The sequence below is a fragment of the Bison bison genome, unplaced genomic scaffold (assembly GCF_000754665.1).
Source record: "Bison bison bison isolate TAMUID 2011002044 unplaced genomic scaffold, Bison_UMD1.0 scf7180017864530, whole genome shotgun sequence".
NCBI classification, from domain to species: Eukaryota; Metazoa; Chordata; class Mammalia; order Artiodactyla; family Bovidae; genus Bison; species Bison bison.
In genome coordinates, this window is record NW_011495080.1 from 9,329,650 (window position 1) to 9,353,234 (window position 23,585).

General features: G+C 42.9%; 1 protein-coding gene across 1 annotated transcript in view; it reads right to left on the reverse strand.

The window, feature by feature from the left end:
• SND1 (staphylococcal nuclease and tudor domain containing 1) overlaps nucleotides 1–23,585 on the reverse strand; it is a 421,950-nt gene that overhangs the window by 356,530 nt on the left and 41,835 nt on the right. The window contains exons 5-11 of the mRNA XM_010831720.1: nucleotides 23,249–23,327; nucleotides 20,432–20,592; nucleotides 19,587–19,678; nucleotides 18,791–18,949; nucleotides 17,092–17,198; nucleotides 13,570–13,660; nucleotides 1,058–1,171 (exon numbers count right to left, since the gene is read on the reverse strand). Of these exons, the coding sequence (XP_010830022.1) occupies nucleotides 1,058–1,171; nucleotides 13,570–13,660; nucleotides 17,092–17,198; nucleotides 18,791–18,949; nucleotides 19,587–19,678; nucleotides 20,432–20,592; nucleotides 23,249–23,327 (803 nt within the window). The remainder of the gene's footprint in view (nucleotides 1–1,057; nucleotides 1,172–13,569; nucleotides 13,661–17,091; nucleotides 17,199–18,790; nucleotides 18,950–19,586; nucleotides 19,679–20,431; nucleotides 20,593–23,248; nucleotides 23,328–23,585) is intronic.

Consider the following 23,585-nt stretch of genomic DNA (forward strand, 5'->3'; position numbering starts at 1 on the left):
ATGATGTCATTCAAAAGACAATCTCAATATTTTTATTTTACTCTTATGGGCTGCCTATAAACTCTCACACAAATGAAAACGGGGCCTGAATTTCAACTCGTGAATGCATTGAGACACGGGTACGTGCAAAACATCAGAAAAGCAAATTTCACATCTCTAAAACTACAAAAGGATACATTAAAAAACTACATGGTACTAAGTTCAACCACACTGTTTAATTTGCCTGTGGCACTGGCTCTCACTGAGGACCCAGTTCTATAACCGATCCACACAGTTACACACTTTAGCTATCAGGAGGCAAAAACAGGTGCTGGAAAAGATGTCTACAAAACTAAGACAGCCTAACAAACAAAAAAGTTCAACCACAATCCCTTTCCCCAGGCTCTCGTAAGTTGTAACAACAGAAAGACAACGACCACAAAATTTAAAACAAAACTGCCTACAGTTTTCATCCTAAGCATAATTTCTCAAATTGACATACCAAAATCGTACACATTGGCTAGCCAAGCACCCCTGCTGCCCGAAGACCCAGCAAATAGAACAAAACAGTGCAACTAACAATTCTAGTCGCCACTTGGAAAAGATGAGTAATTGACCCCACCCAATATATATATAAATATATATATATATATATACACACACACCAAGATTTATTTCTTCCTAGAGCAAAAACACAGAGCAAATCAAAATGACCAGCAGAACAGGCCTTGCTATCATGCGCGTGAGACACAGACCCTTCCTCTCCTTAACCTCAGAGAATAAGATCTCGTTAACAAGACTCATTCACCACCTAACATACACCAACCCAACTCCTCTCAAGCCCCTTAGGGAGGAATGCCAGTGGGGCCCATCAAAAATGAAGGAGAGCAGTGAGTGTGGTTCAAGAGAAACAGACTTGCCCAGTGGCAGCTAGGCTGCAAATACTAGGAAATAATACTTCGGCGATTTACACTATTGGTCTGTTAGTGTTCTCCTACACACGAACCATATCTAACTGATCGTCCAGCTCCTCCCTCTTGGTTTCAGAAAAGAGGTGCTGCTGCTTCTCTCGTCTCACCTGTGTATTCTCCCCCTCCAGTCTTGGCGGTCTGATGCTGGACAGGTGGATGGTCTTGTAGTCCCCAGAGTTCAGCTTCACGACGATGGCGTCAGCATTGAGCACCTGCATCACCTGTGGGCGGCAAGAAGGCGAAAATGCTGAAATGTGCCGCAAAGGCCCAATCCCGCAGCACATGTGCTAAGGAGCAAGGCACACCGTCACAGGAAGAAGGCTGACACCAACAGCCACTGGGACAGATCCAACATCATTCTTTACGGTACAACAACGTTGAAGGAAACTATCCCATTATTAGCAGACCTGAGAGATATGATGATTTCTCAGCAAGGCAGGATCTGTATCACTCAGAAAGATGGCCAAGCTTTTTCATCTTTTGCCCTGACCAAGATTTGTGGGAAACTACAAAGCTTAAGAACTAGAAATCTAGTCTCTACGTACTACTGAGGATTTTCCTTGAAACAGGTTCTAAGTTAAAATCAAAATGCCTATCACAACATGATTCTAGGAAAAGAGGCAAGGGCTGGATTAGGAGGTACCAGCACTAGATGAGAAAAAACCAAAATAGGACGCCCCAACACAGAGCAGAAAAATCAAAGGCAAGTGAAGGGCAAAAAGTATTGTCATCTCAGCATGTGAAAGGAGATGCTCCGTTGTTGATCTCACCGGCAGAAACGTTAGATTGCTAAGATATGACTTCAACTACTCTGGAAGCCACCTTTTCAGAGCACTACTACGGGCATCTCTATTTTGGACCCCAAAACAGCAACACTGGACCCCACTCAGCTAGTAACTAACTCCCAAGCTTTCAAGGATATCTATTCAACAGCAAAAGCACAAATATTCCTCTGTGGAGGTTATCAGAACACTCCACCAATGTGCACAGAATAAAATTTCCTCAAAACCACACTCAGACTACATCAGGATTACAACCAGACCTCATAATTCAGCCAGCAGTCTACAATTCACCCAGCTATATTCAGAACTTTTTGTTACAAGGCCATTTTGGGTTTTTTGTAAGTAACACTTTACTACAAGGAAGCTATTGACTACAAAACACAGCCACCATCCACTTCATCTGATGAATCAAAACCCACTCTCCCCACCTTCAATCAGACCCCATCAGGAGCAAACCAGCAGCTGAACAAACTACAGGGTCAGCTGCCACCCTGAGGGAAGACTTGCAAAAGTCCCCTCGTCTTTTATATGTGAAACAAAAGGAGCTAGAGTCTCCTTCGCTATGGTGGGTATCACACTGCTAAGTATCCTAAAACAGTAAAAGAGCCTTCACTAACTATTCCCTGGAAGGCTCACAACCTTTTACAACAGAATATACCCATTTATATGCAGATTCCTGAAAATGGCTAGCCACTACCTTTTCCTGAGAATCAGCCAATCACACAGAAAAAAAAAAAGGAGTGATTTAAGGGACAATCTAAAGAAGGAGCAAAAAAGCAAAAACCAAGTGAGAAATTATACATGACAGGAAATAGCAGGAGGAAAGTGCCATCAAACAGAATGAATGAAAAGAGAAAGATGACAGTTGGAACCAAGCTGTATATCCAAGGAGGGCTGACTACCGCTGGTGTATGGGAAGATAACCTGGGGTTTTCACACCATTAGTAATGGAAGCAGTATAGAGAAAAACAGACTAGGGACCACAAGAGTAGTAAAGGGTCTGAGAAAGAGCTCTATAGATCAGGAGAGGGGTAATTATCTTCAAGTTTCAACTAGGTGTAAGATTAACTTGTAAAACCTGAATGCAGCAAAAACCAGGCTCAGATAACTACAGCCATTCTGCTATAACCTTTTTCTTAGAGCTGAGGATCACACAAAGGCTGCTGCTGCTGCTGCTAAGTCGCTTCAGTCGTGTTCGACTCTGTGCGACCGCATAGACAGCAGCCCACCAGGCTCCCCCATCCCTGGGATTCTCCAGGCAAGAACACTGGAGTGGGTTGCCATTTCCTTCTCCAATGCATGCAAGTGAAAAGTGAAAGTGAAGTCGCTCAGTCGTGTCCGACTCTTAGCAACCCCATGGACTGCAGCCTACCAGGCTCCTCTGTCCATGGGATTTTCCAGGCAAGAGTACTGGAGTGGGATGCCATTGCCTTCTTTGCACACAAAGGCTAACTAACACTAAAGCCCAGAGAGCCAGAGGCTCAAAACTCACCTGGCCAGAAAACCTTAGTGAAGCCCAAGGGTAATCAAAAACATGATGTGTGGTCACATGAGGACCAAGCCAAGGTCAGGAATGATTACGTAGTAAGGGTGGTTTTGGAATCTTCCAAAACAAAGACCCCCTTACACCAGCCCAGTCATTTTAAGTGCAGAACTAAAAACAGCCAAGAAGATATAACCAAGAATATGGATTCAGTAACTGAAACAAAAAGAGTATATCTGCTACCATTACCATCTAGACACATTAACGCAAAAGTAAAATTGCCCGCCGTAAGAGAATCTCCCTCACTCCCTAAAGACAGCAGCAGGGGCTTGGCCAACTGACCACAAGAGAAAGACCTCAGCTAATGATTTCCAAATCCTTCGAAATCCCACAGGTGTATGAAATGGATTAAAGCAGAGGTCCCCAACTTTTTCAGCACTAAAGATCAGTTTCATGGAAAACAATTTTTCCACAGACCAAGAGTAGGGGGTGGTTTCAGAATGATTCAAGCACATTACATTTATCGCACACTTTATTTCCAATATAATGTCATCGCTCATCAGACAGAAGGTACCGGTCCATGGCACAGAGGTCAGGGAGCCCTAGATTATAAGCACAGGGACGTGGGGGAGGGGACCACAAGGTATCCATAGCTATACTGCTATTCTACCTTCAAACCAAAAGTTCCATAAGGCCATACCAAGCACAACAGCTAGTACAGCAAACCAATACTGCTCCTCCCTCCAGAGGAGGTACAGAACCACTGCCCAACAGATTCGGTAACTGTCAGGCATCTTAACTGCATACACATCGCGGGATTTCCAAAATCTCAATGATGGATCAAGCTGCACCTTCCTCTCCCCGCAAAACCAACTCCTATTAAAGTGTCCATTGCCAAAAACATAGGAAAGCTTTGTATGATTAAGACATGAGAAACATCTAGACATTCTCTACACCCTAGTCATGCTCATAGAGAAATAAAACCAGGGAAAGCATCATAGCGCTCACACCTTCACCCTCTGATTACAGAATGTGAGGCTCGAAGCATACCCCGGTGACAAGTTCCTGGTATTTGTCACCCCTTATAACGTGTTAGCAGCCGCAGCAGCAGCAAGCGGCTTTTCGGAGCTGTAAATTTCAGGCCTCAGCAGCAGACTCTCTCTGCTCGGCATCTCCCTGATTAGCAACCTCCTCTTCAGGAACTGTGTGCTCTGACGCTGCCAGCTAAACGAGGCCTGCCTTCCTGGAAAAGTGGGGTGAGGGTGCCTGTCTGTGCGTGTGTGCATGTAAGTGGGGTTTATGGGGTAAACTGTGCCATTACTGTCCGGAGAACAAGCAGCTCCTGGGCAGAGACATGGAAAAAGCAATCAAACAGTAGTTGCAGTCACACAGTGCAATAAGTAAAATGCAGAGTGGATTACCATCCAAAGCCTGCTTGTCAGCACCGTCACAGACCACATTTATAATGGTGATGTTTCTGATGGTGCTTTCCATCAGGGCAATTTGAAGTATGCCCACATCACCGTTCACCTCCTCATACTACTGACCTCAAGTCAATACACACATACCCCTACTGACCACATGCTCCAAGAGCAGAATCTACACAGAATAAAAGGTCACTGGCTGGACTCGAGATGCAAGCCCTAGACCCAATCCCCTCTGCATTTCTTACAGCCCAACTGTAAAAGGAAAAATGAGAGGCTTACTGATGACACAGCGCAGGCTAAGGTCTGCCACAGGTCAGGAGAATGGCAGAGCACTGTCAGAGGCAGGGGACATCCGTCCGTCACCCTGGCCTCCTGCCAGATTCCCCCCATCTGCAGCGCCCATCTAAAGCGCTGTGCGCTGAATGCATAGGGCTGCTGCTGCTGAGCTCCTCAAAACCCTGCAGCATCTATGAAACATATAGAAAGACCCTCAGCACAGTCCCAGACACAAACACCGGTCCTCCCAAAGCTGCCAAAGTTATTAGTACCAGACAGAAAGAAAAGCAACAGCAGCTCAAACAGGGCTCCTACAGGCACCACCTGTGAGCGCCCTTGATGGGGCCATTGGAAAGGGGACACCAAACACCCTTCTCACTCTCCTAACTCAGGACATTGGCTGCTTCTCCTGCTCCCAGCTTTCATCTGCCAGGTCTGTTCTCCCCAAGCTAAACCTGGAAGCATTAGTGAAGCAACACTGCACTGGGGGACATCAGGAGCACCCCAGCCTATCTCAGCGATGACCATGGCTCACCGCAGAGCCCCCAGAAAACCCCAGCTACCACCCTGCATCCTCACATGATACGAAGCACAACCTGCTGAGGCCAATATCCTTAGGCACCTAAGCGCAAGCCAACAAACTGGACGCTCTAATAGGTACTTAAAAGGAAGCCAGGCATCAGACAAATTCCCATAGAGGAGCAGTCTACAAAATACCCGACCTGCACTCCTCTAACTGTCAAGGTCATCAAAAGCAAAGAAAATCTGAGAAACCACCAAATCCAAGAGGAGCCTAACAAGATCTGACAACTAAATTTAGCGTGCTATTGAGGATGAGATTCTGGAACAGAAAACGGACATCAGAGGAAAGCTAAGAAAATCTGACTCAAGTACAGACTTCAGTTGATAATATATCAATACTGGTAACTACTTATAATCAATGTGCCATGATCTTGTCAGATAATAACAGGGGAAACTGAGGGGTGGGTGGGGGGCACTCATGTAGGAGCTCTGTCACTCAGTCAGTTCAGTCGCTCAGTCAGGTCCAACTCTTTGCAACCCCATGAATCACAGCACACCAGGCCTCCCTGTGGTATCTGCCAATTTTTCTGTAAATCTAAAACTCTTCTAAAAAAGTTTCCATTTTAAACGTAGGTAAATGTTTACAAATCTTTTCTAAATTAACCATTTTCTTATCAGCAAATTAGTTTGCTAATTTAAGCCACAAACCAAGTCTTGACCCCTTTTTGGTTTAAGAGGGGCCACCTTCCTAACCAGAAAGAACATCCCCAGAACTTCATTTTCATCTGAAAGCCATGAAACCAAAGATCAAGGGAGTAGCTAGTCATTTTTGTTCTCTCCATATTACCAAACAAGAATACCAAAGTCTACACAAAAATACTAAGTATCTTCGCTTAAAAACCATCTGCGTGCTCATGCTCAGTTGCTCAGTCGTGTCTGACTCTGCAACCCCATGAACTGTAGCCCACCAGGCTCCTCTGTCCATGGGATTCTCCAGGCAAGAATACTGGAGTGGGTTGCCATTTCCTCCTCCAGGGGATCTTCCAAACCCAGGGATCAAACCCATGTCTCCTGCATCTCCTGCTTTAATAGGCAGATTCTTTACCACTGAGCCACCATCTATGAAGACATGATAATGAATTCCATATAAAGCCATGACATTTTTGCACAGCAAAAAATCAGCAGGGCCAAACCAAATAGGTACCAGTGCCCCACCCATGGACAGCTTATAACCTGACCTCCAAAACTGGACACGGTCAACAGTATCACACAGCTAACTAAGGGTTCTCCCAGACGAAGCTGCAGAGGGTAAGCTCCTTGAGACAGAAACCACTTCTCATTCTTTTGCATCTTCTCAAAGCACCTAGTTCAGGGCTCTGCTGGTTAAGCAATCAGCTGGTACAGAGAACCAAGCTGGCTGCCTCTATCTAACCAGGCTGAGCAGGGAGAAGACTCAGCCCCTTCGCCCCACCCCCAAGTGTTATTCAGGTCTGTGAAATCTGCAAGGCCCAAGCATCCAGCAGCAGGGACAGGGAAGCCAAGCCACGTGCTCAAGGGACCATATGGCTACAAACAGCACAGATCAGCTAAAACGCCACGGGGAAGGCAAGCAGGAAACTGGCAAGCCACGACAGGCACAAAAGTCTCAAGCAGGCTCAGCTAATCGCTGTGAAGTGAACATGTCTCTCTGCTAACCTGGAGAGACAAGGAGAACGTTCCCTAGCCCTGCCTTCCTTAAGAGGAGGAGAACGGAAACCAGTCTTGCAGTTCCCCATGTACCCAGAGAACACTTGGCTGAGTTTCAAGTTTCTCAGGAGTGGGACTCTTGGCCCACACTCCCATCTCCAGCTTTGCATCAGTTCCAGAAGTCACCTACAGGGTCCCAGGGGCACAAACTTAGAGTTCATAGGTCACCTTTAGCAGGCTCTTTAGCTATTTAGCTGTTCTCTGTAAAATTATGAACCCAGGTCTCCTGCATTGTAAGCAGATTCTTTACCATCTGAGTCACCAGAGAGGCCCAAGAATACTGGAGTCGGTAGCCTGTCCCTTCTCCAGGGGATCTTCTTGAACCAGGAATCAACGAGGGTCACTTGCATTGCTGGCAGATTCTACCAGCTGAGCTACTAGGGAATAAATTAATACCTAGGAGACAGTGGCGGAGAAGGCAATGGCATCCCACTCCAGTACTCTTGCCTGGAAAATCCCATGGATGGAGGAGCCGGGAAGGCTGCAGTCCATGGGGTCACTAAGAGTCGGACATGACTGAGCGACTTCACTTTCACTTTTCACTTTCATGCACTGGAGAAGGAAATGGCAACCCACTCCAGTGTTCTTGCCTGGAGAATCCCAGGATGGGGGAGCACAGAGTCGGACACGGCTGAAGCGACTTAGCAGCAGCAGCAGCAGCAGCAGCAGCAGCTGGAGACAGTGGTCCTCTCTTCAGTAGGCACTCTATTTGTTCAGGCCTTATGGTCACAGCAGCCTCAGAGCAGAATCCTTCAGCAAAAATTTGCAGGACTGCCAGACTATGTTCAGGAAAGCCCAAGGCACCTTAGGACCTTTATAGGTTTCCTTGCCAGAGTAGTTTTGTCATTAACAAATATTTAAAATTAGGCAAAATGACTACAAAACTGCTGCTGGGTTCTAGCTTGGGAAAAGAAATCATCTTCCCTTTTACATTTAATGCTGACATCTTGTGTTCTACAATAAGGTTCGGCAAACGATAGCCAAGGGCCCATCACTTACTCTTATAAATAAAGCTTTATTGGAACACAGCCATGCCAATTCATTACGCATTACCAATAGCTGTTTTCTTGCTATAGTGGCAGATTTGTAGAGTTGCAAAGAGACTATATGGCCCAGAAAGACTAAAATATCTACTATTATGGTCCTTTAAGAAAACGGCGGTCAAGCTCTGCTCTAACAACATATCTGAAACTGAACACACACGCGGGACACACACTGGTCACCGACGCCTGGGGAGCTGCTGGCGAATGCGCTCCAGATACTCCTAAGGGAATAACTGCCACTCGAGTAGAGATTTATTCCATTTTCTAAATAATGGAAAAGTGATAAATGACATGAATAATGACCTACTGGGGACTAGTTAAATAAATTACGATGCAGCCTTACAATGGAACACAAGGAACAATAAAGGAAGTTCATATATTTACTTTGTTACCCTCCCTAAATACTTCTACACAAAAATAAAGGGTTTGGGGGTCTGTTTTTCATTTTGTTTTGTCTTGTTGTTTGCCAAAGCCCGAAAGGACAAAGATAATGAGAGAGAAGAATATAGCAACAAAACTTGGAAGCTGGAAAGCAGAGGAATGAGTGGTAACTGACTCTACAGACTCACGAAAGCTAAATCTGAGCTAGTGGTGAGAAAAGAAATCTCTCTGATTTATACTGCAGACTTCCCCTACTCACCAAGAGTGAGAAAATATCAAATCAGGGATCTCAAGGGGGAATGAAAATAAGGTCCAAAACTAGGACTGGTTTAAAATCTATGTAAGAAGCACCTGGATTTCAAGATGGATACCCTAAATCCCATCCTGCTCCTAAACCAGTGTTGAATACCTCGTTCTTTGAGAAAACACCAAAGGTTACCAGATATCTAAAGTAAGTCTCTAATATGGAAAATAAGAGATCAAAATAACCAAAGAGAATTAAAAACAACTTAAGAGAACACAGACTATACAGGGAGAGAAAAATCTTTAACAAATTATTGTTAATTCCTTAAATCCTAAGAGATGATATTCATCTCTGAAATAAGTATTACATGTTATTTTTTAAAAGTAATAAGACAAACATTCAAAGAACAAAGAAGCTTTTAGAAATTAAGATACAGCATGATAAAATATCTCATAGAAGAGATGAGAGACAAACATGAAGATATCTAGAAGGAAAAGACAAAAAAATGGAAAATAGTAAGAAAAAATTAGGACTAGTCCATGAAGTTAAACATCCAAACAAAAATTCTAGAAAAATAGCAGAGAAACTAGATGGAAACCAACAACAAAAGAGTTAAAATTTAATTTTTCATATGGTTTAATTTTTAAACCACAACATGATCACACATGGATAAGCAAAGCATATCATTCTGAAATTTCAGAATAAAGAAGAATTTGCTAAGAGCTTACAGAAATAAAAAACAGCACTGGCATGGGAGATCAGAATGGTTTCAGGCCACCAAAGAAATAAAGAAAGAAAACAAACAAACAAAAACTCCTAACAAATAAAAGTGGAGCAATGTTTTCATAATTCTAAAGAAAATAGCTTCTATCAAAATTCTGCTGCTGCTGCTGCTAAGTCACTTCAGTCGTGTCTGACTCCGTGTGACCCCATAGACGGCAGCCCACCAGGCTCCCCCGTCCTGGGATTCTCCAGGCAAGAATACTGGAGTGGGTTGCCATTTCCTTCTCCAATGCAGGAAAGTGAAAGTGAAGTCGCTCAGTCATGTCCGACTCTTCGAGACCCCATGGACTGCAGCCTACCAGGCTCCTCCATCCATGGGATTTTCCAGGCAAAAGTACTGGAGTGGGGTGCCACTGCCTTCTCCGAACAAAATTTTGCACCCATCTAAACTATCAAATGTAATAACAGAGTAAACATAAACAGTTTCAAAAATCTACCTCCTAAGCATTCTTTTCCCAAGAAGCTAATAGAATGTGTGTCACCAAAATAAAGTAGTAAATCATAATGAAGCCGTAAGATTCAGCAAACACAGCACCAATCCAGGAGTGAGGCAAAGAAAAACTCAAGATAATGGTAAAGAAATCCAAAGAAGACACCTTTATAAAAGGAAAAAAAAGAACTAAACTAAACTAGACTGTTACAGGTCACAAGGCTCCTGGAAAGTACTATTGAAAAAGATAAAAATAATGACCTGAATCATGTCTTGGGAAAAGATTTAAACAGATGACAGAATGCGGGGGCTGAATTAGTAAGTATACAAAAGATATATACATAAAATTTAAAAATTAACTCCAGGAAAAACAAAAAATCATGCAGGAAATGAAAAGCAGTCATAACATGCTATATATCTTGGAAGTGATTAGCATTTACAAAGTAAACACTGAATATTAACTGAGCCAGAATTATGATATAGTCCTATTAGAAGGCATGGAGAAAAGTACATGCACACCCACGTGTGAAAAAACTAAATCCTCATCTTCCATGGTGTGAAGGAAAAGGTTATGCCTGAAAAATTAAGAGCAAGCAATTGAACATTTTATTCAAAGACGTGAATTAGCCAAGAGTTGAAAATGGTTGCCTCAAGCAAGAGGGAAATAAGAGTACACTTCTCTTAAGAAGCCCACAGAGTTCTTTAAAAATGTCCATGCAAAACATTTACAGTTAAAATTTGTCAAATCCTTCACTAATCTAACCTGCTATGGTTGGTACTAGATAGATTCCTGTAACAAAGTGTACCTGTAAGACTGTATGTAGCCTGTTAAATTAGTCAGTGTCTCATTTTGTCGAAAGTTAAGGAAATTTAGGTGTAATAAAGTCACTGACATGAGAACTTAAATAAATAAAATTTTAAAAAATAATAAAAATGTCTACATGTTAAAAATAAAAACTTACCAACTTAAAAATTATATACAAAAGAATACAAGTCAGTACTACTCAAAAGTGACTGCCAGTCTGCAATGAGATAAGGCACTTGTACCGGAACATAAATCAACTACATCAGTGAGAACATTGCTGACATTTTTTCCATAGCAAGATCTTCTTGATGAAAGCAGCAAGGCCTTGATTTACATTCTGCCTCGAGCTCCTTATATCATATCAAACCATTCTGAGGACTGGTATAGGTCAAAGGTCAGCAGACTTTTTCTGTAAAGGGCCAGATAACAAATATTTTAGGCTTTGCAGGCCACATGGTCTCTGTCACTTCTCACCTCTGCCACCACACCACAAAAACAACTCCAGACAATATGTAAATGAGGAGATGTGGCTATGTTCCAATTTACTCACGATACTGAAATCTAAATTTCATATAATTCCAATGTGCCACAAACCCTTCTTTCTACATAAAATCCACGCTTAGCTCACAGACCACACAAAAACAATGGTGGGCCATATTTGGCCCGTGGGCCAGTCTGCCAACACTCACAATTGACAGTATGATCAACTTTTTCTTTCATAGTAATTTCATCTAGTATGTGTGTTTTTCCTTCTTTTTATGCTTTTTCCTGTTTTAAAAACAAAAATAATCCTGAAGGAGTTAAAAAAATTCAGTGAAAACCTTTTTCTCTCTACCCTCTGAACAGGCCTATATCTGAATGACCTAAATTTATGTTTAGGATACTACAGGATCCTTAATCAAATGGCTCTTATAGAGATAATCTCTATTCTGGCATTGTAAAAAATAAAACTTCATTGTAATAAAAAAAAAAGTCTCACTTTGTTTTAAAATAAAAAAGACAAAAATAGATTCTGAGATCCTGGATTTTTTCAAAACAGAAGGAATGTTCTATTTGTCCTAAAGCTTTCCTTTTTCAAGTTACCAATAAAATCATACTCAGGATAAACGTAAAGCTGCTGGCTCAATCATCTAATCCTTTAGATGAAGAATTTTCTTCAGCAATGCCTTATTTTCCCATGTAGCCAAGGTCCAAAACCCTTTCAATCTTCCAGGTTTCTCTACCAATTCAGTTTCAACTGAGGAGGGGCTCGTAGGGACAGTACAGTGTAACGAGACTCTCCCCAGGGTCATCTGTATCACTAGAGTTGTGATGATAGTGAAAAATGCAAGGCCTGCCTCCTTGGTGAGCGAATGGTCATGCTTTCCTTGTGTAGCTATGTCCTTCTAGAGTCTTAGGACAGATTACAGGAAAACATAAACACAAATTCCAATCGGCAGCGCAGCTATGTCCAAGTTCCCAAGCTGGTGTGGTCCTCACACAGAGAAGCAGCGGTCCATTCTGATCTGCATCAAGATGTGAAAGACACATATGGAGAACCCAAGCAGGAGCTCCTTCAACTAACGTCCACTGAAAGGCACAATTGCAGTTAACCTGACAGCTGGTGTAGAGACAGACCATCTACTAGGAGAGAAAAGGGGCCGCTTGAGCGCTCAGTGACCTACTGCTCTGGGCACTATAAAAGAGAAAGTGAAGAAATTCAGTCAATTCCTTGGAGACTTGTTAAAATTTTACCATTCTAAGAGAAAGCATTCCAAAATTTTTCAGGCTGACAGTGCCACCTAGTGGCTCTCCACCTTAAACTCTCCGTTGGACAGTTAGGACAGTCCCTGGATAGTTAAATATCCAAGGATATTTTAAGTCCATTATGACAAAGCTTCTAGCATGTCTTGCCAAAAGTAAAAATAAGTTAAAAACATTAGCAGTTTTGGGAAAGCAAGGTCTACTATAGGTTCTACCGCTCAAGGTACCAAACCCTGCGATGAAGTTTTTTCAAAAAAAACAACACTTTTACAGCACTGCTGCAGGATCTAAACAATCTATTCGGCAGTTCAGTTCCTTCAGAGAAATCCATCGCAGCAAAGTGGGGAGCCCTCAGAAAAACACATCACAACAGAAAACATTCAAAACCACAAAAACACTCCACATTAGAAAAAAATCAAAACCACAAGACTCTCAAAACAGAAAGAAGAGAAATTTGAGGTCTTATACCCTTGGGCATAAGAAATCTAAGAGAGGGAGTCCCCTGGAGACCTAGTCGTTAGGACTCAGTGCTTTCACTGCCAGGGCCGGGGTTCAAGTCCTGGTGAGAACTAAGATCCTGCAAGCTGCGCAGCACAGACAAAAAAAAAAAGGCAAGCAAGAAAGAAAGCAAGCAATCTAAGAGAATGTTATTTGCTAAGCAGACAGACAGAATCTCTAGCATATGAGAGATTTCAAAGGGTCAAGGTGCACAATTTTAACCCATTAATTTCTAATGAAGTTATGCAAATCTACAGCAGAAATTTACGTTCTTACAGTTTCCAAGTTCCGTACAACAAACACACCCGTGCAGGCAATCACGCACACACACATGCACGCATCAGTGCTTTGCCTTGCCAGAGAAACGCTTCAGCCCTTGACTGATTATTCAGATCTCTGTATTATCACTAGCCTGACAGCGTGCACAGTGCAGCGCCAGATGCTGAGATGACTCACCTTGGCAACAAACTGTTTGTCCTTTTGGTCCAAATTAGCAGTGGGAGCCACGTAGTCTCTCCATATTCTCAGCCTGCGCTCCTTGGCAAACCTGGCAACAAAGCAAGGATTCAGATCACTCAGAGGGACTAAGGCAGCGACAGAATCCACCATCATCACAGGAGCAAAACCCTACCCTATCTCACAGACAAGGCACCAGGAGAAAAGGCTAATCAGACCAGCACAACGTGTGACCACCACAAGGCAAACCATACAGCACCTGCATATACGCCGTACACCCACGGCTGACAGGCTGCGGTCTGGGCGCACCCTTTCCAAGCCTGCAAAGTACAAGTCCACCTTGCTAATTAATTTGCTCTTTGGTGTATCAAGTACCTCTTTAAAAAAAAAAAAAATTTTATTTTAATTGGAGGCTAATTACTTTACAATATTATACTGGTTTTGCCATACATAAACATGAATCCGCCACGGGTGTACACGTGCTCCCCATCCTGAACCCCCCTCCCACCTCCCTCCCCATCCCATCCCTCTGGGTCATCCCAGTGCACCAGCCCTGAGCATCCTGCATCATGCATTGAACCTGGACTGGCGATCCGTTTCACATATGATATTATACATGTTTCAATGCCATTCTCCCAAATCATCCCACCCTCTCCCTCTCCCACAGAGTCCAAAAGACTGTTCTATACACCTGTGTCTCTTTTGCTGTCTCGCATACAGGGTTATCGTTACCATCTTTCTAAATTCCATATATATGCGTTAGTATACTATATTGGTGTTTTTCTTTCTGGCTTACTTCACTCTGTATAATAGACTCTAGTTTTATCTACCTCATTAGAACTGATTCAAATGCATTATTTTAAATAGCTGTGTAATATTCCGTTGTGTATATGTACCACAGCTTTCTTATCCATTCGTCTGCTGATGGACATCTAGGTTGCTTATAAACAGTGCTGCGATGAACATTGGGGTACACGTGTCTCTTTCAATTCTGGTTTCCTCGGTGTGTATGCCCAGCAGTGGGATTGCTGGGTCATATGGCAGTTCTATTTCCAGTTTTTTAAGGAATCTCCACACTGTTCTCCATAGTGGCTGTACTAGTTTGCATTCCCACCAACAGTGTAAGAGGGTTCCCTTTTCTCTACACCCTCTCCAGCATTTATTGCTTGTAGACTTTTGGATTGCAGCCATTCTGACTGGCGTGAAACGGTACCTCTTGAGTGATTCCTAAATGCCGGGTGACAGACAAACTGCTCTCTTAAGTTGGAGGGAACAGCGCACACATCTAACAAAAGTATTTTTAAGAAGCATAAGCCTGCTCATCTCTATTTGCATTATAAAAAAGGTCGTTGTTCACTCAGTCGAGTCTGACTCTTTGCAACCCCGTGGCCTGCAGCACACCAGGCTTCCCTGTCTTTCAGTATCTCCTGGAGTTTGTTCAACCTCTTATCCACTGAGTCGGTGATGCTACAAAGATTGAGTAGGATATAGTCATTGTGCTCTGAGTTCTCTGCTTGATTATGAAAGACAAACATTCTTCAAAAATAAAAGAGCACTGTGACCCCCGCAGTGGTCCAGTGGTTAAGACTCCACGCTGCCAGTACAGGGGGCATGGGTTCAATTCCTAGTCAGGGAACTAAGATCCCATATACCACACAGAGTGGCCAAAAGATTTAAAAAAATAATAATAAAATGAATGCATAAGGAAATATTTAAATATATAAAAAGGTTATTAGCTACCCAAATCCCACATGGAAAACATGAACAAAATGGTCACTATAGTGCATCTAATGAGGAATAAGAATGGACAATAATCCAGCAGAATTTAAACAAAAGTTAAAAAATCAAGTTGGTAAACATTTGTTTTAGAGCACAAAGCCCAGAAAAGACTTTTTGAGTCAGAGTAAGAGAGGGACAGGGAATATGTGCAAAGATTTACATATATACATACACACACACACATATATTTTATATCAGTGAAAAACTGTCAAAGTATTTATTTAGAAATAAAAGGATGTAGGGCAAAGGAACTATTAAACTGTTATTTCTGAAAATGGTATTACAGCTTTTCAAAGCAGTGCAAAAATGAGAAAAGACAAAAGCAGCATGTTGTAGTTGTAAAAACACGTGAAATACCTCAATAGAGATTTACCGACAATGCAAGCGAGTGCTAACACAGCATGCAAAACAGTAGGCAAGTAATCATATCACTGAAATATGATCTGCATTCCTTGGTCTAAACCTGCTTTTTAATGATGAGCCATCTTAAAAATCTCCTGTAGATGTTATAAAACATGCAGAAGCCACCGTCACTGTAACTCACTTTCTTCAAAGAGAGGAGGGAGCTTAAAGAACGCAAAAAGAATCATCAACCAAAATAATTTAGAAAAACAGACCTACAGGATATTCTGAACAATGGCAACAACAACAGAAAAATTAAGCATCACAAAATAGTCAGAGATATTTGGAAAGCTGTGCTTGATACACATATTGTACTTTTGAATTTAACTGCGGAACATAAACAGACTGAACAATGTATACGATCACTGTTTTTCCCAAGTGTCTACCCTTGTCAGGTATGCCAGATTAAATGGCCCAAATTAAAATCTATTTTTATAAAAAGTTCCGAGTATTTCTGCTTACAAGTAGAGAAGGCTGTAAGAGACCTAAGAAAGGAGAAATTCAATTCATGTTCTTGCACACCTCTTCGTCATGTGCCTCAAAGGCAAAAACCTGTAAACTCTATGACTCTGAAATAAACCACACGGGCTTGAGTGGAATGTTACCAGTGATCCCGGCCTTCTACCTAAACGTATCCTGGGAGGCAGTGGGTGCGACTTTATGAACATCGTCTCTATTCATCTATCTGCTTCATTTTTTTCCACCTGGAGACTCACGTTCACCTATACCTGGAAACACCTGAAATGGCCACTGATCTTTGGCATATCCGTTATCATTTTTCTAGGAATCAGTTATTGCTCCATCTGCTTTAACTATGGGGCACCTAGCCAAAAACACAACACCTTACAGTTGTATTAGCATTTATAACTACAGCATACAGTTCGATAAATTAGGGCATCAGGCTTAGCAGCAACATTGATAGTCTTATTTAGGGACCCACAGGCTCTGTCTTTCCATCATACACTTGGCTCCAGCCTGCATGTCAGGAAGGAGCCAATAAGTTATTTCATTGTCCTCAAATGAGCCTCAAGTTTATTTCATTTCCAATGCCTAAAACCTGAAATCTAAGTGAGAGGCTTGGAAAAAAAAGTGAACTGAAAACATTAATAAAGCAAATCAGGTGACCAATAATGTTTGAGTGAAAAATCAGTAGACAGCCCTGAATTACACTGAACCCGGAGACTGTAAGCCAGTCATTCCTCTACGAGATCCCAGCTCCTTCTGGAATTTCCCCAATCCTTTACATTGACATGGTTGGGTGAGAGAAGATCCTGAGGTCCCTTCCCCTGGAGTCCCCTACACCTAGATCCTTGGCTAGAAGGCTTCCCCAACAAGCCTTACCTCTCAGCTGCCCTCAGCTTTTCTGCGCCCCGTGTGTAGACTGCAATCGACCAATCCACACAGCGGGCAAAACCTTCCTTCAGGAGCAGCTCTGTGATGTTGCCGTTCTGAAAAATAAGGCAGGCACAGATTAGATTCGGTTGCAAGGGAATCCATTTCTCTTGACTTCTGACGTGATTAACATAGCCACAATCTATTTTGTAGTTAAAAAAAAAAAAATGAAGTAGAGTCATTTCCCTCATGAAGAAACCAGCCCTATGAGGGGAGACGCTGTTCTGTGATTCCCTTCAACGGCCCTGGCTTCATATCCCCACAGCACCCAGCACAGTAACTCGCACTTAACAGGGGTAGGATAAATGTTAGTGGCATTGAATGGAATTGGCATTTCAATAGCTCTTCTTGTGGACAGAGGATGTTAATCTTCAGTGGAGATTATACCTTATTATTTCCTTCCCTGAGATCAGCATTTACTCCCCTTTTCATAAGGGGAGAGCCAAAGAACAGGCTGAGTAAGGGAATAACTACAGTTATATTTTGCCCGGTGAATTACAATTCACATTCTACAGTGACACAGAGCCATCTGGCAGGGCTCTGGCAGACAGCGAGCACTTCAGAAGAAACAGACATGACCTTGGCACATTCCAAACCAAGCCTCCCAGCCTTCCACAACTGCCATCATGGAAGAATTCTCTAGCCAAAGAAGAACAGTAGTTTATTCTGGTACTGGATATGGATTACAATAATGACAATTTATTTAAACTGGGGTGTTAAAAAGCAATTTCCCATCCAAGAATATCCCACCTACCAAAGTATACACTAGGGTAAAACTCCCAGTAGTCAGAACTATAAGATCTTAACCTACTTCCTACTCAAAAGCAACATTAGGCAGCAACTGAATAAGGCTTGGGACACAGTTTTTCCAAAGGAGGAGTTCCTCATGACAGTTCTACCCATACAGTAAGTCCCCTACCTGTGAACCTTCAAGTTTCAAACTTTCAATGATGTGAACGTGCGTTTGCATGTCCAGCCATGAACGTTAGTTCACGGGTTTGGTGTACACCGTCACATGCGTGCATCCCTACAAGGGGCTGTGCTTTTGTGTACTTTATTGTACAGTACTGTATAGAGTACAGGAATACAGTATCTTCATTTCAAGCCCAGGATATCTGGAAAGAGGCATAAAAGCTAGCAGCATATAGCCAATTGTGTTACTTGGGTACCAAGGCTAACTTTGTTGTACTTACAAACAAATTAGACTTAACAAATACACTCTCAGAACTGAACTCCTTCCTCTATAGGGGACTTACTGTACTCCAAATAGCTAACCTACTTGCAAACCTCACCAATCCCATTCTACAAGTTCTACTGCCACTTCTTAACTGATGTGGCAGCCTCCACCTTTCTTACTGGCAATCTTTAGGACTAGCATCTGGGAAAATAGGTGCAAGCGTCCTTCCTCCCCTTATAAACCCAACCACAACTGAGATTAGTTTTCTAAAAGTACAAAGTTGCAAATCTGTCCAATTCTATCAGAGAACGGATAACTCCCTAAAAAGGTCTCAAAGTCAGTAGATGATAACCCTATCAAGATACTTCAATGGCTCCTAAACACAGAGAGGAAGAACAGAAGCCAAATGCAGCTCTTCAAACCCCAAGTGGACCCCCGCCCTGCGTGGGCCAGTCTGCCAGGCTCACTCACCGGGTGCAGAATGGTACCCAGAATGTTCTGGTTGTGGCAGCTCTCCAGGATGATCTGGACATCTCTCTGAAGCAGTCGAGACTCAGTAAAAAATTTGGCTTCTGCAGCAAAAGGCTCTGGTGTTTCACTTCCATCCGCTTCCCGTCGAAAAGTTGGGCACTAAAGCACAAGTAAGGCGGGCCCGTGGGTGCTGGGCGTGCTCAGCCCACAGGGTACGATCCAACAGCACAAGCCCACAAAGCTGGGCTGGGAAAGGTGTCCAATGAGGCCTTCCGACCCTTCTAAAACATACTGATAAAAAGCAACTGGAAATACCATCCCCTCAGCCTTCTTGGTAAATAAAATAAAATAAAACTCATGACAACATGGGGAAAATCATTAATTACACTTGAAAATGACCCCTTTCCAAGAAGAGATTCATCAGTGCCTCACTTTAAATCCCTGATTTTTTTCTTTAATCAAAATGGCTATTTTACATTAAGAGAACACACTCGGCAAACTTTAGTTTAATAAGTGCGTGCTTATTTGCTCAGTTGTGTCCGACTCTTTGCGATCCCATGGACTGGCTTCCCTTTCCCTCCTCTTTAGGTTTCAACCATCTCTGCACAGCCCACTCCAAACAGACTCTGAGTACTTAAAACAGTCTTATTTGATCTAATTAGAACTGCACCACTGCCAAGTTTAAAGTACTCCAGTCAATGTTAACAGCCCATACTAGAAAGAAATGGTATGGACGAAGTCCCCCCATCACTGAACACTTCCATGAACCACCCCGTAGCCCAGCGCATGAGCTGACCTTGATCCCTGACAGCATGACCGTGACCAGGTAGTAATCTGGCAGGAGCAGGGCCCTGACCACACTGCCGTCCCGCACGTGCTCGATGATAGCTGCAGGACAGAACAAACGGCTTGAGTGACACAGGTCGTGCCAAGGAGAAACAACGCCCCATAAACTGCCTGGAGCACAGTTCCTCTTCCCAAATCCGGAGAAAGCCCCACTCTGGGAGGTGACAAAGCACCGGCAGACCACGAGTGTTCACACAGACTTCTGCCCAAACTACTCCAGGAGGATTTGGTTCAAACCAACTGCTACATCTTTTGAACCTTCTGGGACCTCTTGGCCCATACCTAAGCTCTGTTATCTGTAAGCCAGGTTGCTCACCTGTATACTGAGTGCCTGGCAAAAACTAACAATAATTCAGGATTGGTAATCATTTTATTTTACTGAGTCTGCAAGTTAATAAGGTCTCAAAGTAGAACTGAGAACTATATAGTGTGTGTGGGGGCGTGTGTGCATGCATAAATGTTTAGATATATAAAGAATACATATTTCTACCTTGAAGTTTTAGAGGTGGTATTTAGAGATAGCCATTTTTTAGAGAAAACAGGAAGCTCCCCCATGTGCAAAATTACCAGCAATTTACTACTCTGTAGCAGCAAAGGACTAATCTCTGCAAAATACATTTGATGCATATATGAACTGGATGGAAAGCTCCCTTCCAAAATACCATGGTGTTGTTTTACCCTTAACAATTCTCCACGGGTACTAAAGTAGAATCAGTTTTATTAACCTCAAGGAGCTCGACGGCAAATAGAGAGAAATCACCCTGAGTCATATCTGTCTTTCCCCGACAGCCTCACCATTGACAGGCTTCTGGTGGTGAGAGTCCACGAAGTGCCTTGGGTTCTCAATGGTATACTTGAGGTCCCGGATAGTATGTGAACCGTTCCCCTCACTCCACATCCCTTTCTTAGATGCTTTCGCTTGCTCCTCACATTCCGCAAGCCGGTTCTGCTCAGGACTGGGACGTGAAAAAGAAGAAACAAGTGTGGTTAATGAGTTCACGAGAGAAATATCAGGGTCATCTTTGATTCTGGGTTTCTACAGCATCTTCTCTGCTTGGAAAAAACAAAGCAATTGTTTCAGACCCAGGCCTGTAACCAGAAACCTACCAGGAATGTAACTTCCAGATTCCAGATTTATTCCCTCCAACAAAAGACTCAACTGTAACAGCATTTAATGAGAATATCTGAAGACCACCCTTCTCAGTACTGCCACCATGAGTGATTACAAGAGAACAAGTTGGTGGCTTACAAGGGAGCCACTCCAGGTGGGAGAGTTTCATTTAACCATCTCAGATTCAGGAACTAGAATCCAGGCAGACCTCAGCTGGATACAGTGCAGCGCAAGTGACTAAGAATCACCCTCACTCCTTGTCATCTGCAGAACAGGACTGGGGAATACAGAACGATGATCATTTTTACAGACAGTGTCACCCCAACACTACTTACACATGCCATACGGCCAGCTAAGCAAACGCAGTTTGAAGATGGACAACTCTTTCATCAGACAAGAAACCGAACTATGCACAAGAGCAGAAACCCAGTAGACAGACCACTCACCCCCTCCCCCTCCAAAAAAAAAAGCCATCAAAAACAACCAAACCCAGAAATGGCTCTACTCTTCACTCTCTCATCTGTATTTGAGCTGAAGTGAACACTGGAAAGCCTTTCCACAATGTCAACACCTCGTTCTACCAACAGGCATCTAGAGAAACTGACCCTCCCACCTTGATCAGTAGGGATTTTCAACAGGGAGCATGACCTACAATTTCTCAAACCAGAAGTCTTCAGTACGGCTCCTTCCCTCCTCCCCATTAAAAAAAGAAGAAGAAGGAAAAAAAAAGACAATTATCATCTTCAGAGATCCAAATTTTCTGTCAGAATTTGACGGGGGTGGTGGCAGGGCGGGGGGAATGTAGCTTGAGATAGAAGCAAAAACACTGAAACTGAGAAAAGAAGTCAAGACAACTTTGGAGTAAAAAAAGACTGGGACTCCTGAAGGGATTTCTTTGTTGAGGTGGTACAATACTGCTGTAGGCTTTTTTATAATTCTTCATTCTGGCTGCAAACTGGATTCCAAAAAACACTGCAATGGTAAAAATGCCAGCAACTGTCCTTAAAATACAGCTTCAGCATGCTTCCATACACAGCACCTAAGACAAGCATCAGAATTCAACAAATCCCCACATGCTCACTCACACTCCAATCAGGAGCTCTAGCCAACGACTCTTCTGAGTTGGAAAGGATCAGAGAACTCTAGGATGAATGACTTGATCACAAAGAAGGGTGCAAATTGTACATTTTGGTCTTTGCTCATCCCTATTATTGGCATAGTTCATGCAAATATTTATCTAAAGCTTCTACAGTTACAGTCATAATATAACATGGACTTAATGATTTAAACAGCAGGAATTCCCTGACCTTCCAGTGGTTAGGACTCAGCACTTTCACTGCTGTGGCCTAGGTTCAATCCTTGGTCAGGGAACTAAGATCCCATAAGCCATCTGTCCAAAAAAATAATAGCCAAACAGCATCTACAGCATCCAAATTACTGATGCAGCTTACCACTTTTCAGAGACTAATGTGCTAGTTAAAGCCAGCTCCAACCCCCATCCCTCTGAGGTGCCAACACTGATGAACTTGAACCTGATATATCAACTATAAACCTGACATTGTTGTTTAGTCACTTGTGTCTGACTCTGTGACCCCACAACCTGTAGCCCACCAGGCTCCTCTGTCCACGGAATTTCCCAGGCAAGAATACCGGAGTGGGCTGCCATTTCCTTCTCCAGGGGATCTTTCCAATGCAAGGATCGAACCAGGGTCTCCCGCAATGCAGGCAGATTCTTTACCACCTGAGTCACCTGGAAGTCCATTAACCTAACACTCATTTCTAACGAATTCACACTGCTATTAACAACAAACACATTCACCTTATTACTAAAGTATCTACAGATCCATCAGCTAAAACAGATATAAAAGGCTTGGGAGAGACAGAAATTTTCCCTGAAAACAGAACCACTCAGCCCCTGTCAGTTTTCCTATATTCCAAGCAGCAGGTGTTGCTCTGAATTTTATTTATTCACTCTGCTTTATCCTGCATTTACGTAACCTTGTATACCTGATATAATATTGTACATCTATTTGTTGATTGGTTTGTTGTTTGTCTCCTGGTTAAATCGTTAGCAGAAGCTAAGTGTCTTTGTTCACTGCCATATTCACAGTGCCTAAAACATAGCCTGGCATACATGCTCAATAAATACTGGGGAATGGATAGATAAATACTCTGGAACCGAATATCAATGGTATAAGAAACAAGCCTACTGACTCTTATGATATGAAGCATGGCACCTCTTTGTCGCTAAGCAAAGAAGTTTTTGATCACACATACCAAATGCCATTCACAAATGCAGAGAAACCTCCTCACTCAGAACAATACACACCTATACCTGGGCAGGGATGTTCTTTTAGAAGACAGGAGAACACTTGATATTACCCATTTTATGTCAGGGGGCAGGAATGAAAATGCATCAAAGCGAGTGTGGAGTCCACTCCCTCAGCTCTCATGGTGGAGAGGGAAGAACTCTGAGAGTCAGAAGAGCAGCGGAGACTTACTTGTTAGCTCTCATGCCTTCTCTCCGGGTGGCCAAGCCCTCTGCAACCAGTGATTCTGCAATGTTTTCCCCATTGGTATCTGACAAGGAAAAAAAAGAGGCATGAATCTTGGGTCTAAATCCATCTCCAATAGCAAAAGGGCTCTACTGGGACCACTTTTACCCTCAGCTCTTCAAGGAATAATGTTACCCACTAACTGGACAAGGCAGCAGGCTGGGGTTGGGTTTTTCAGAGAACCTCTTCTCCCTCAAAATGTCTCATCTCTAGGACCCAGAGATACATCTTCTCTGGGCTTATTTTTTAGTGTATCTCCCAAGCCAAAGGCAATCTCAGGAAC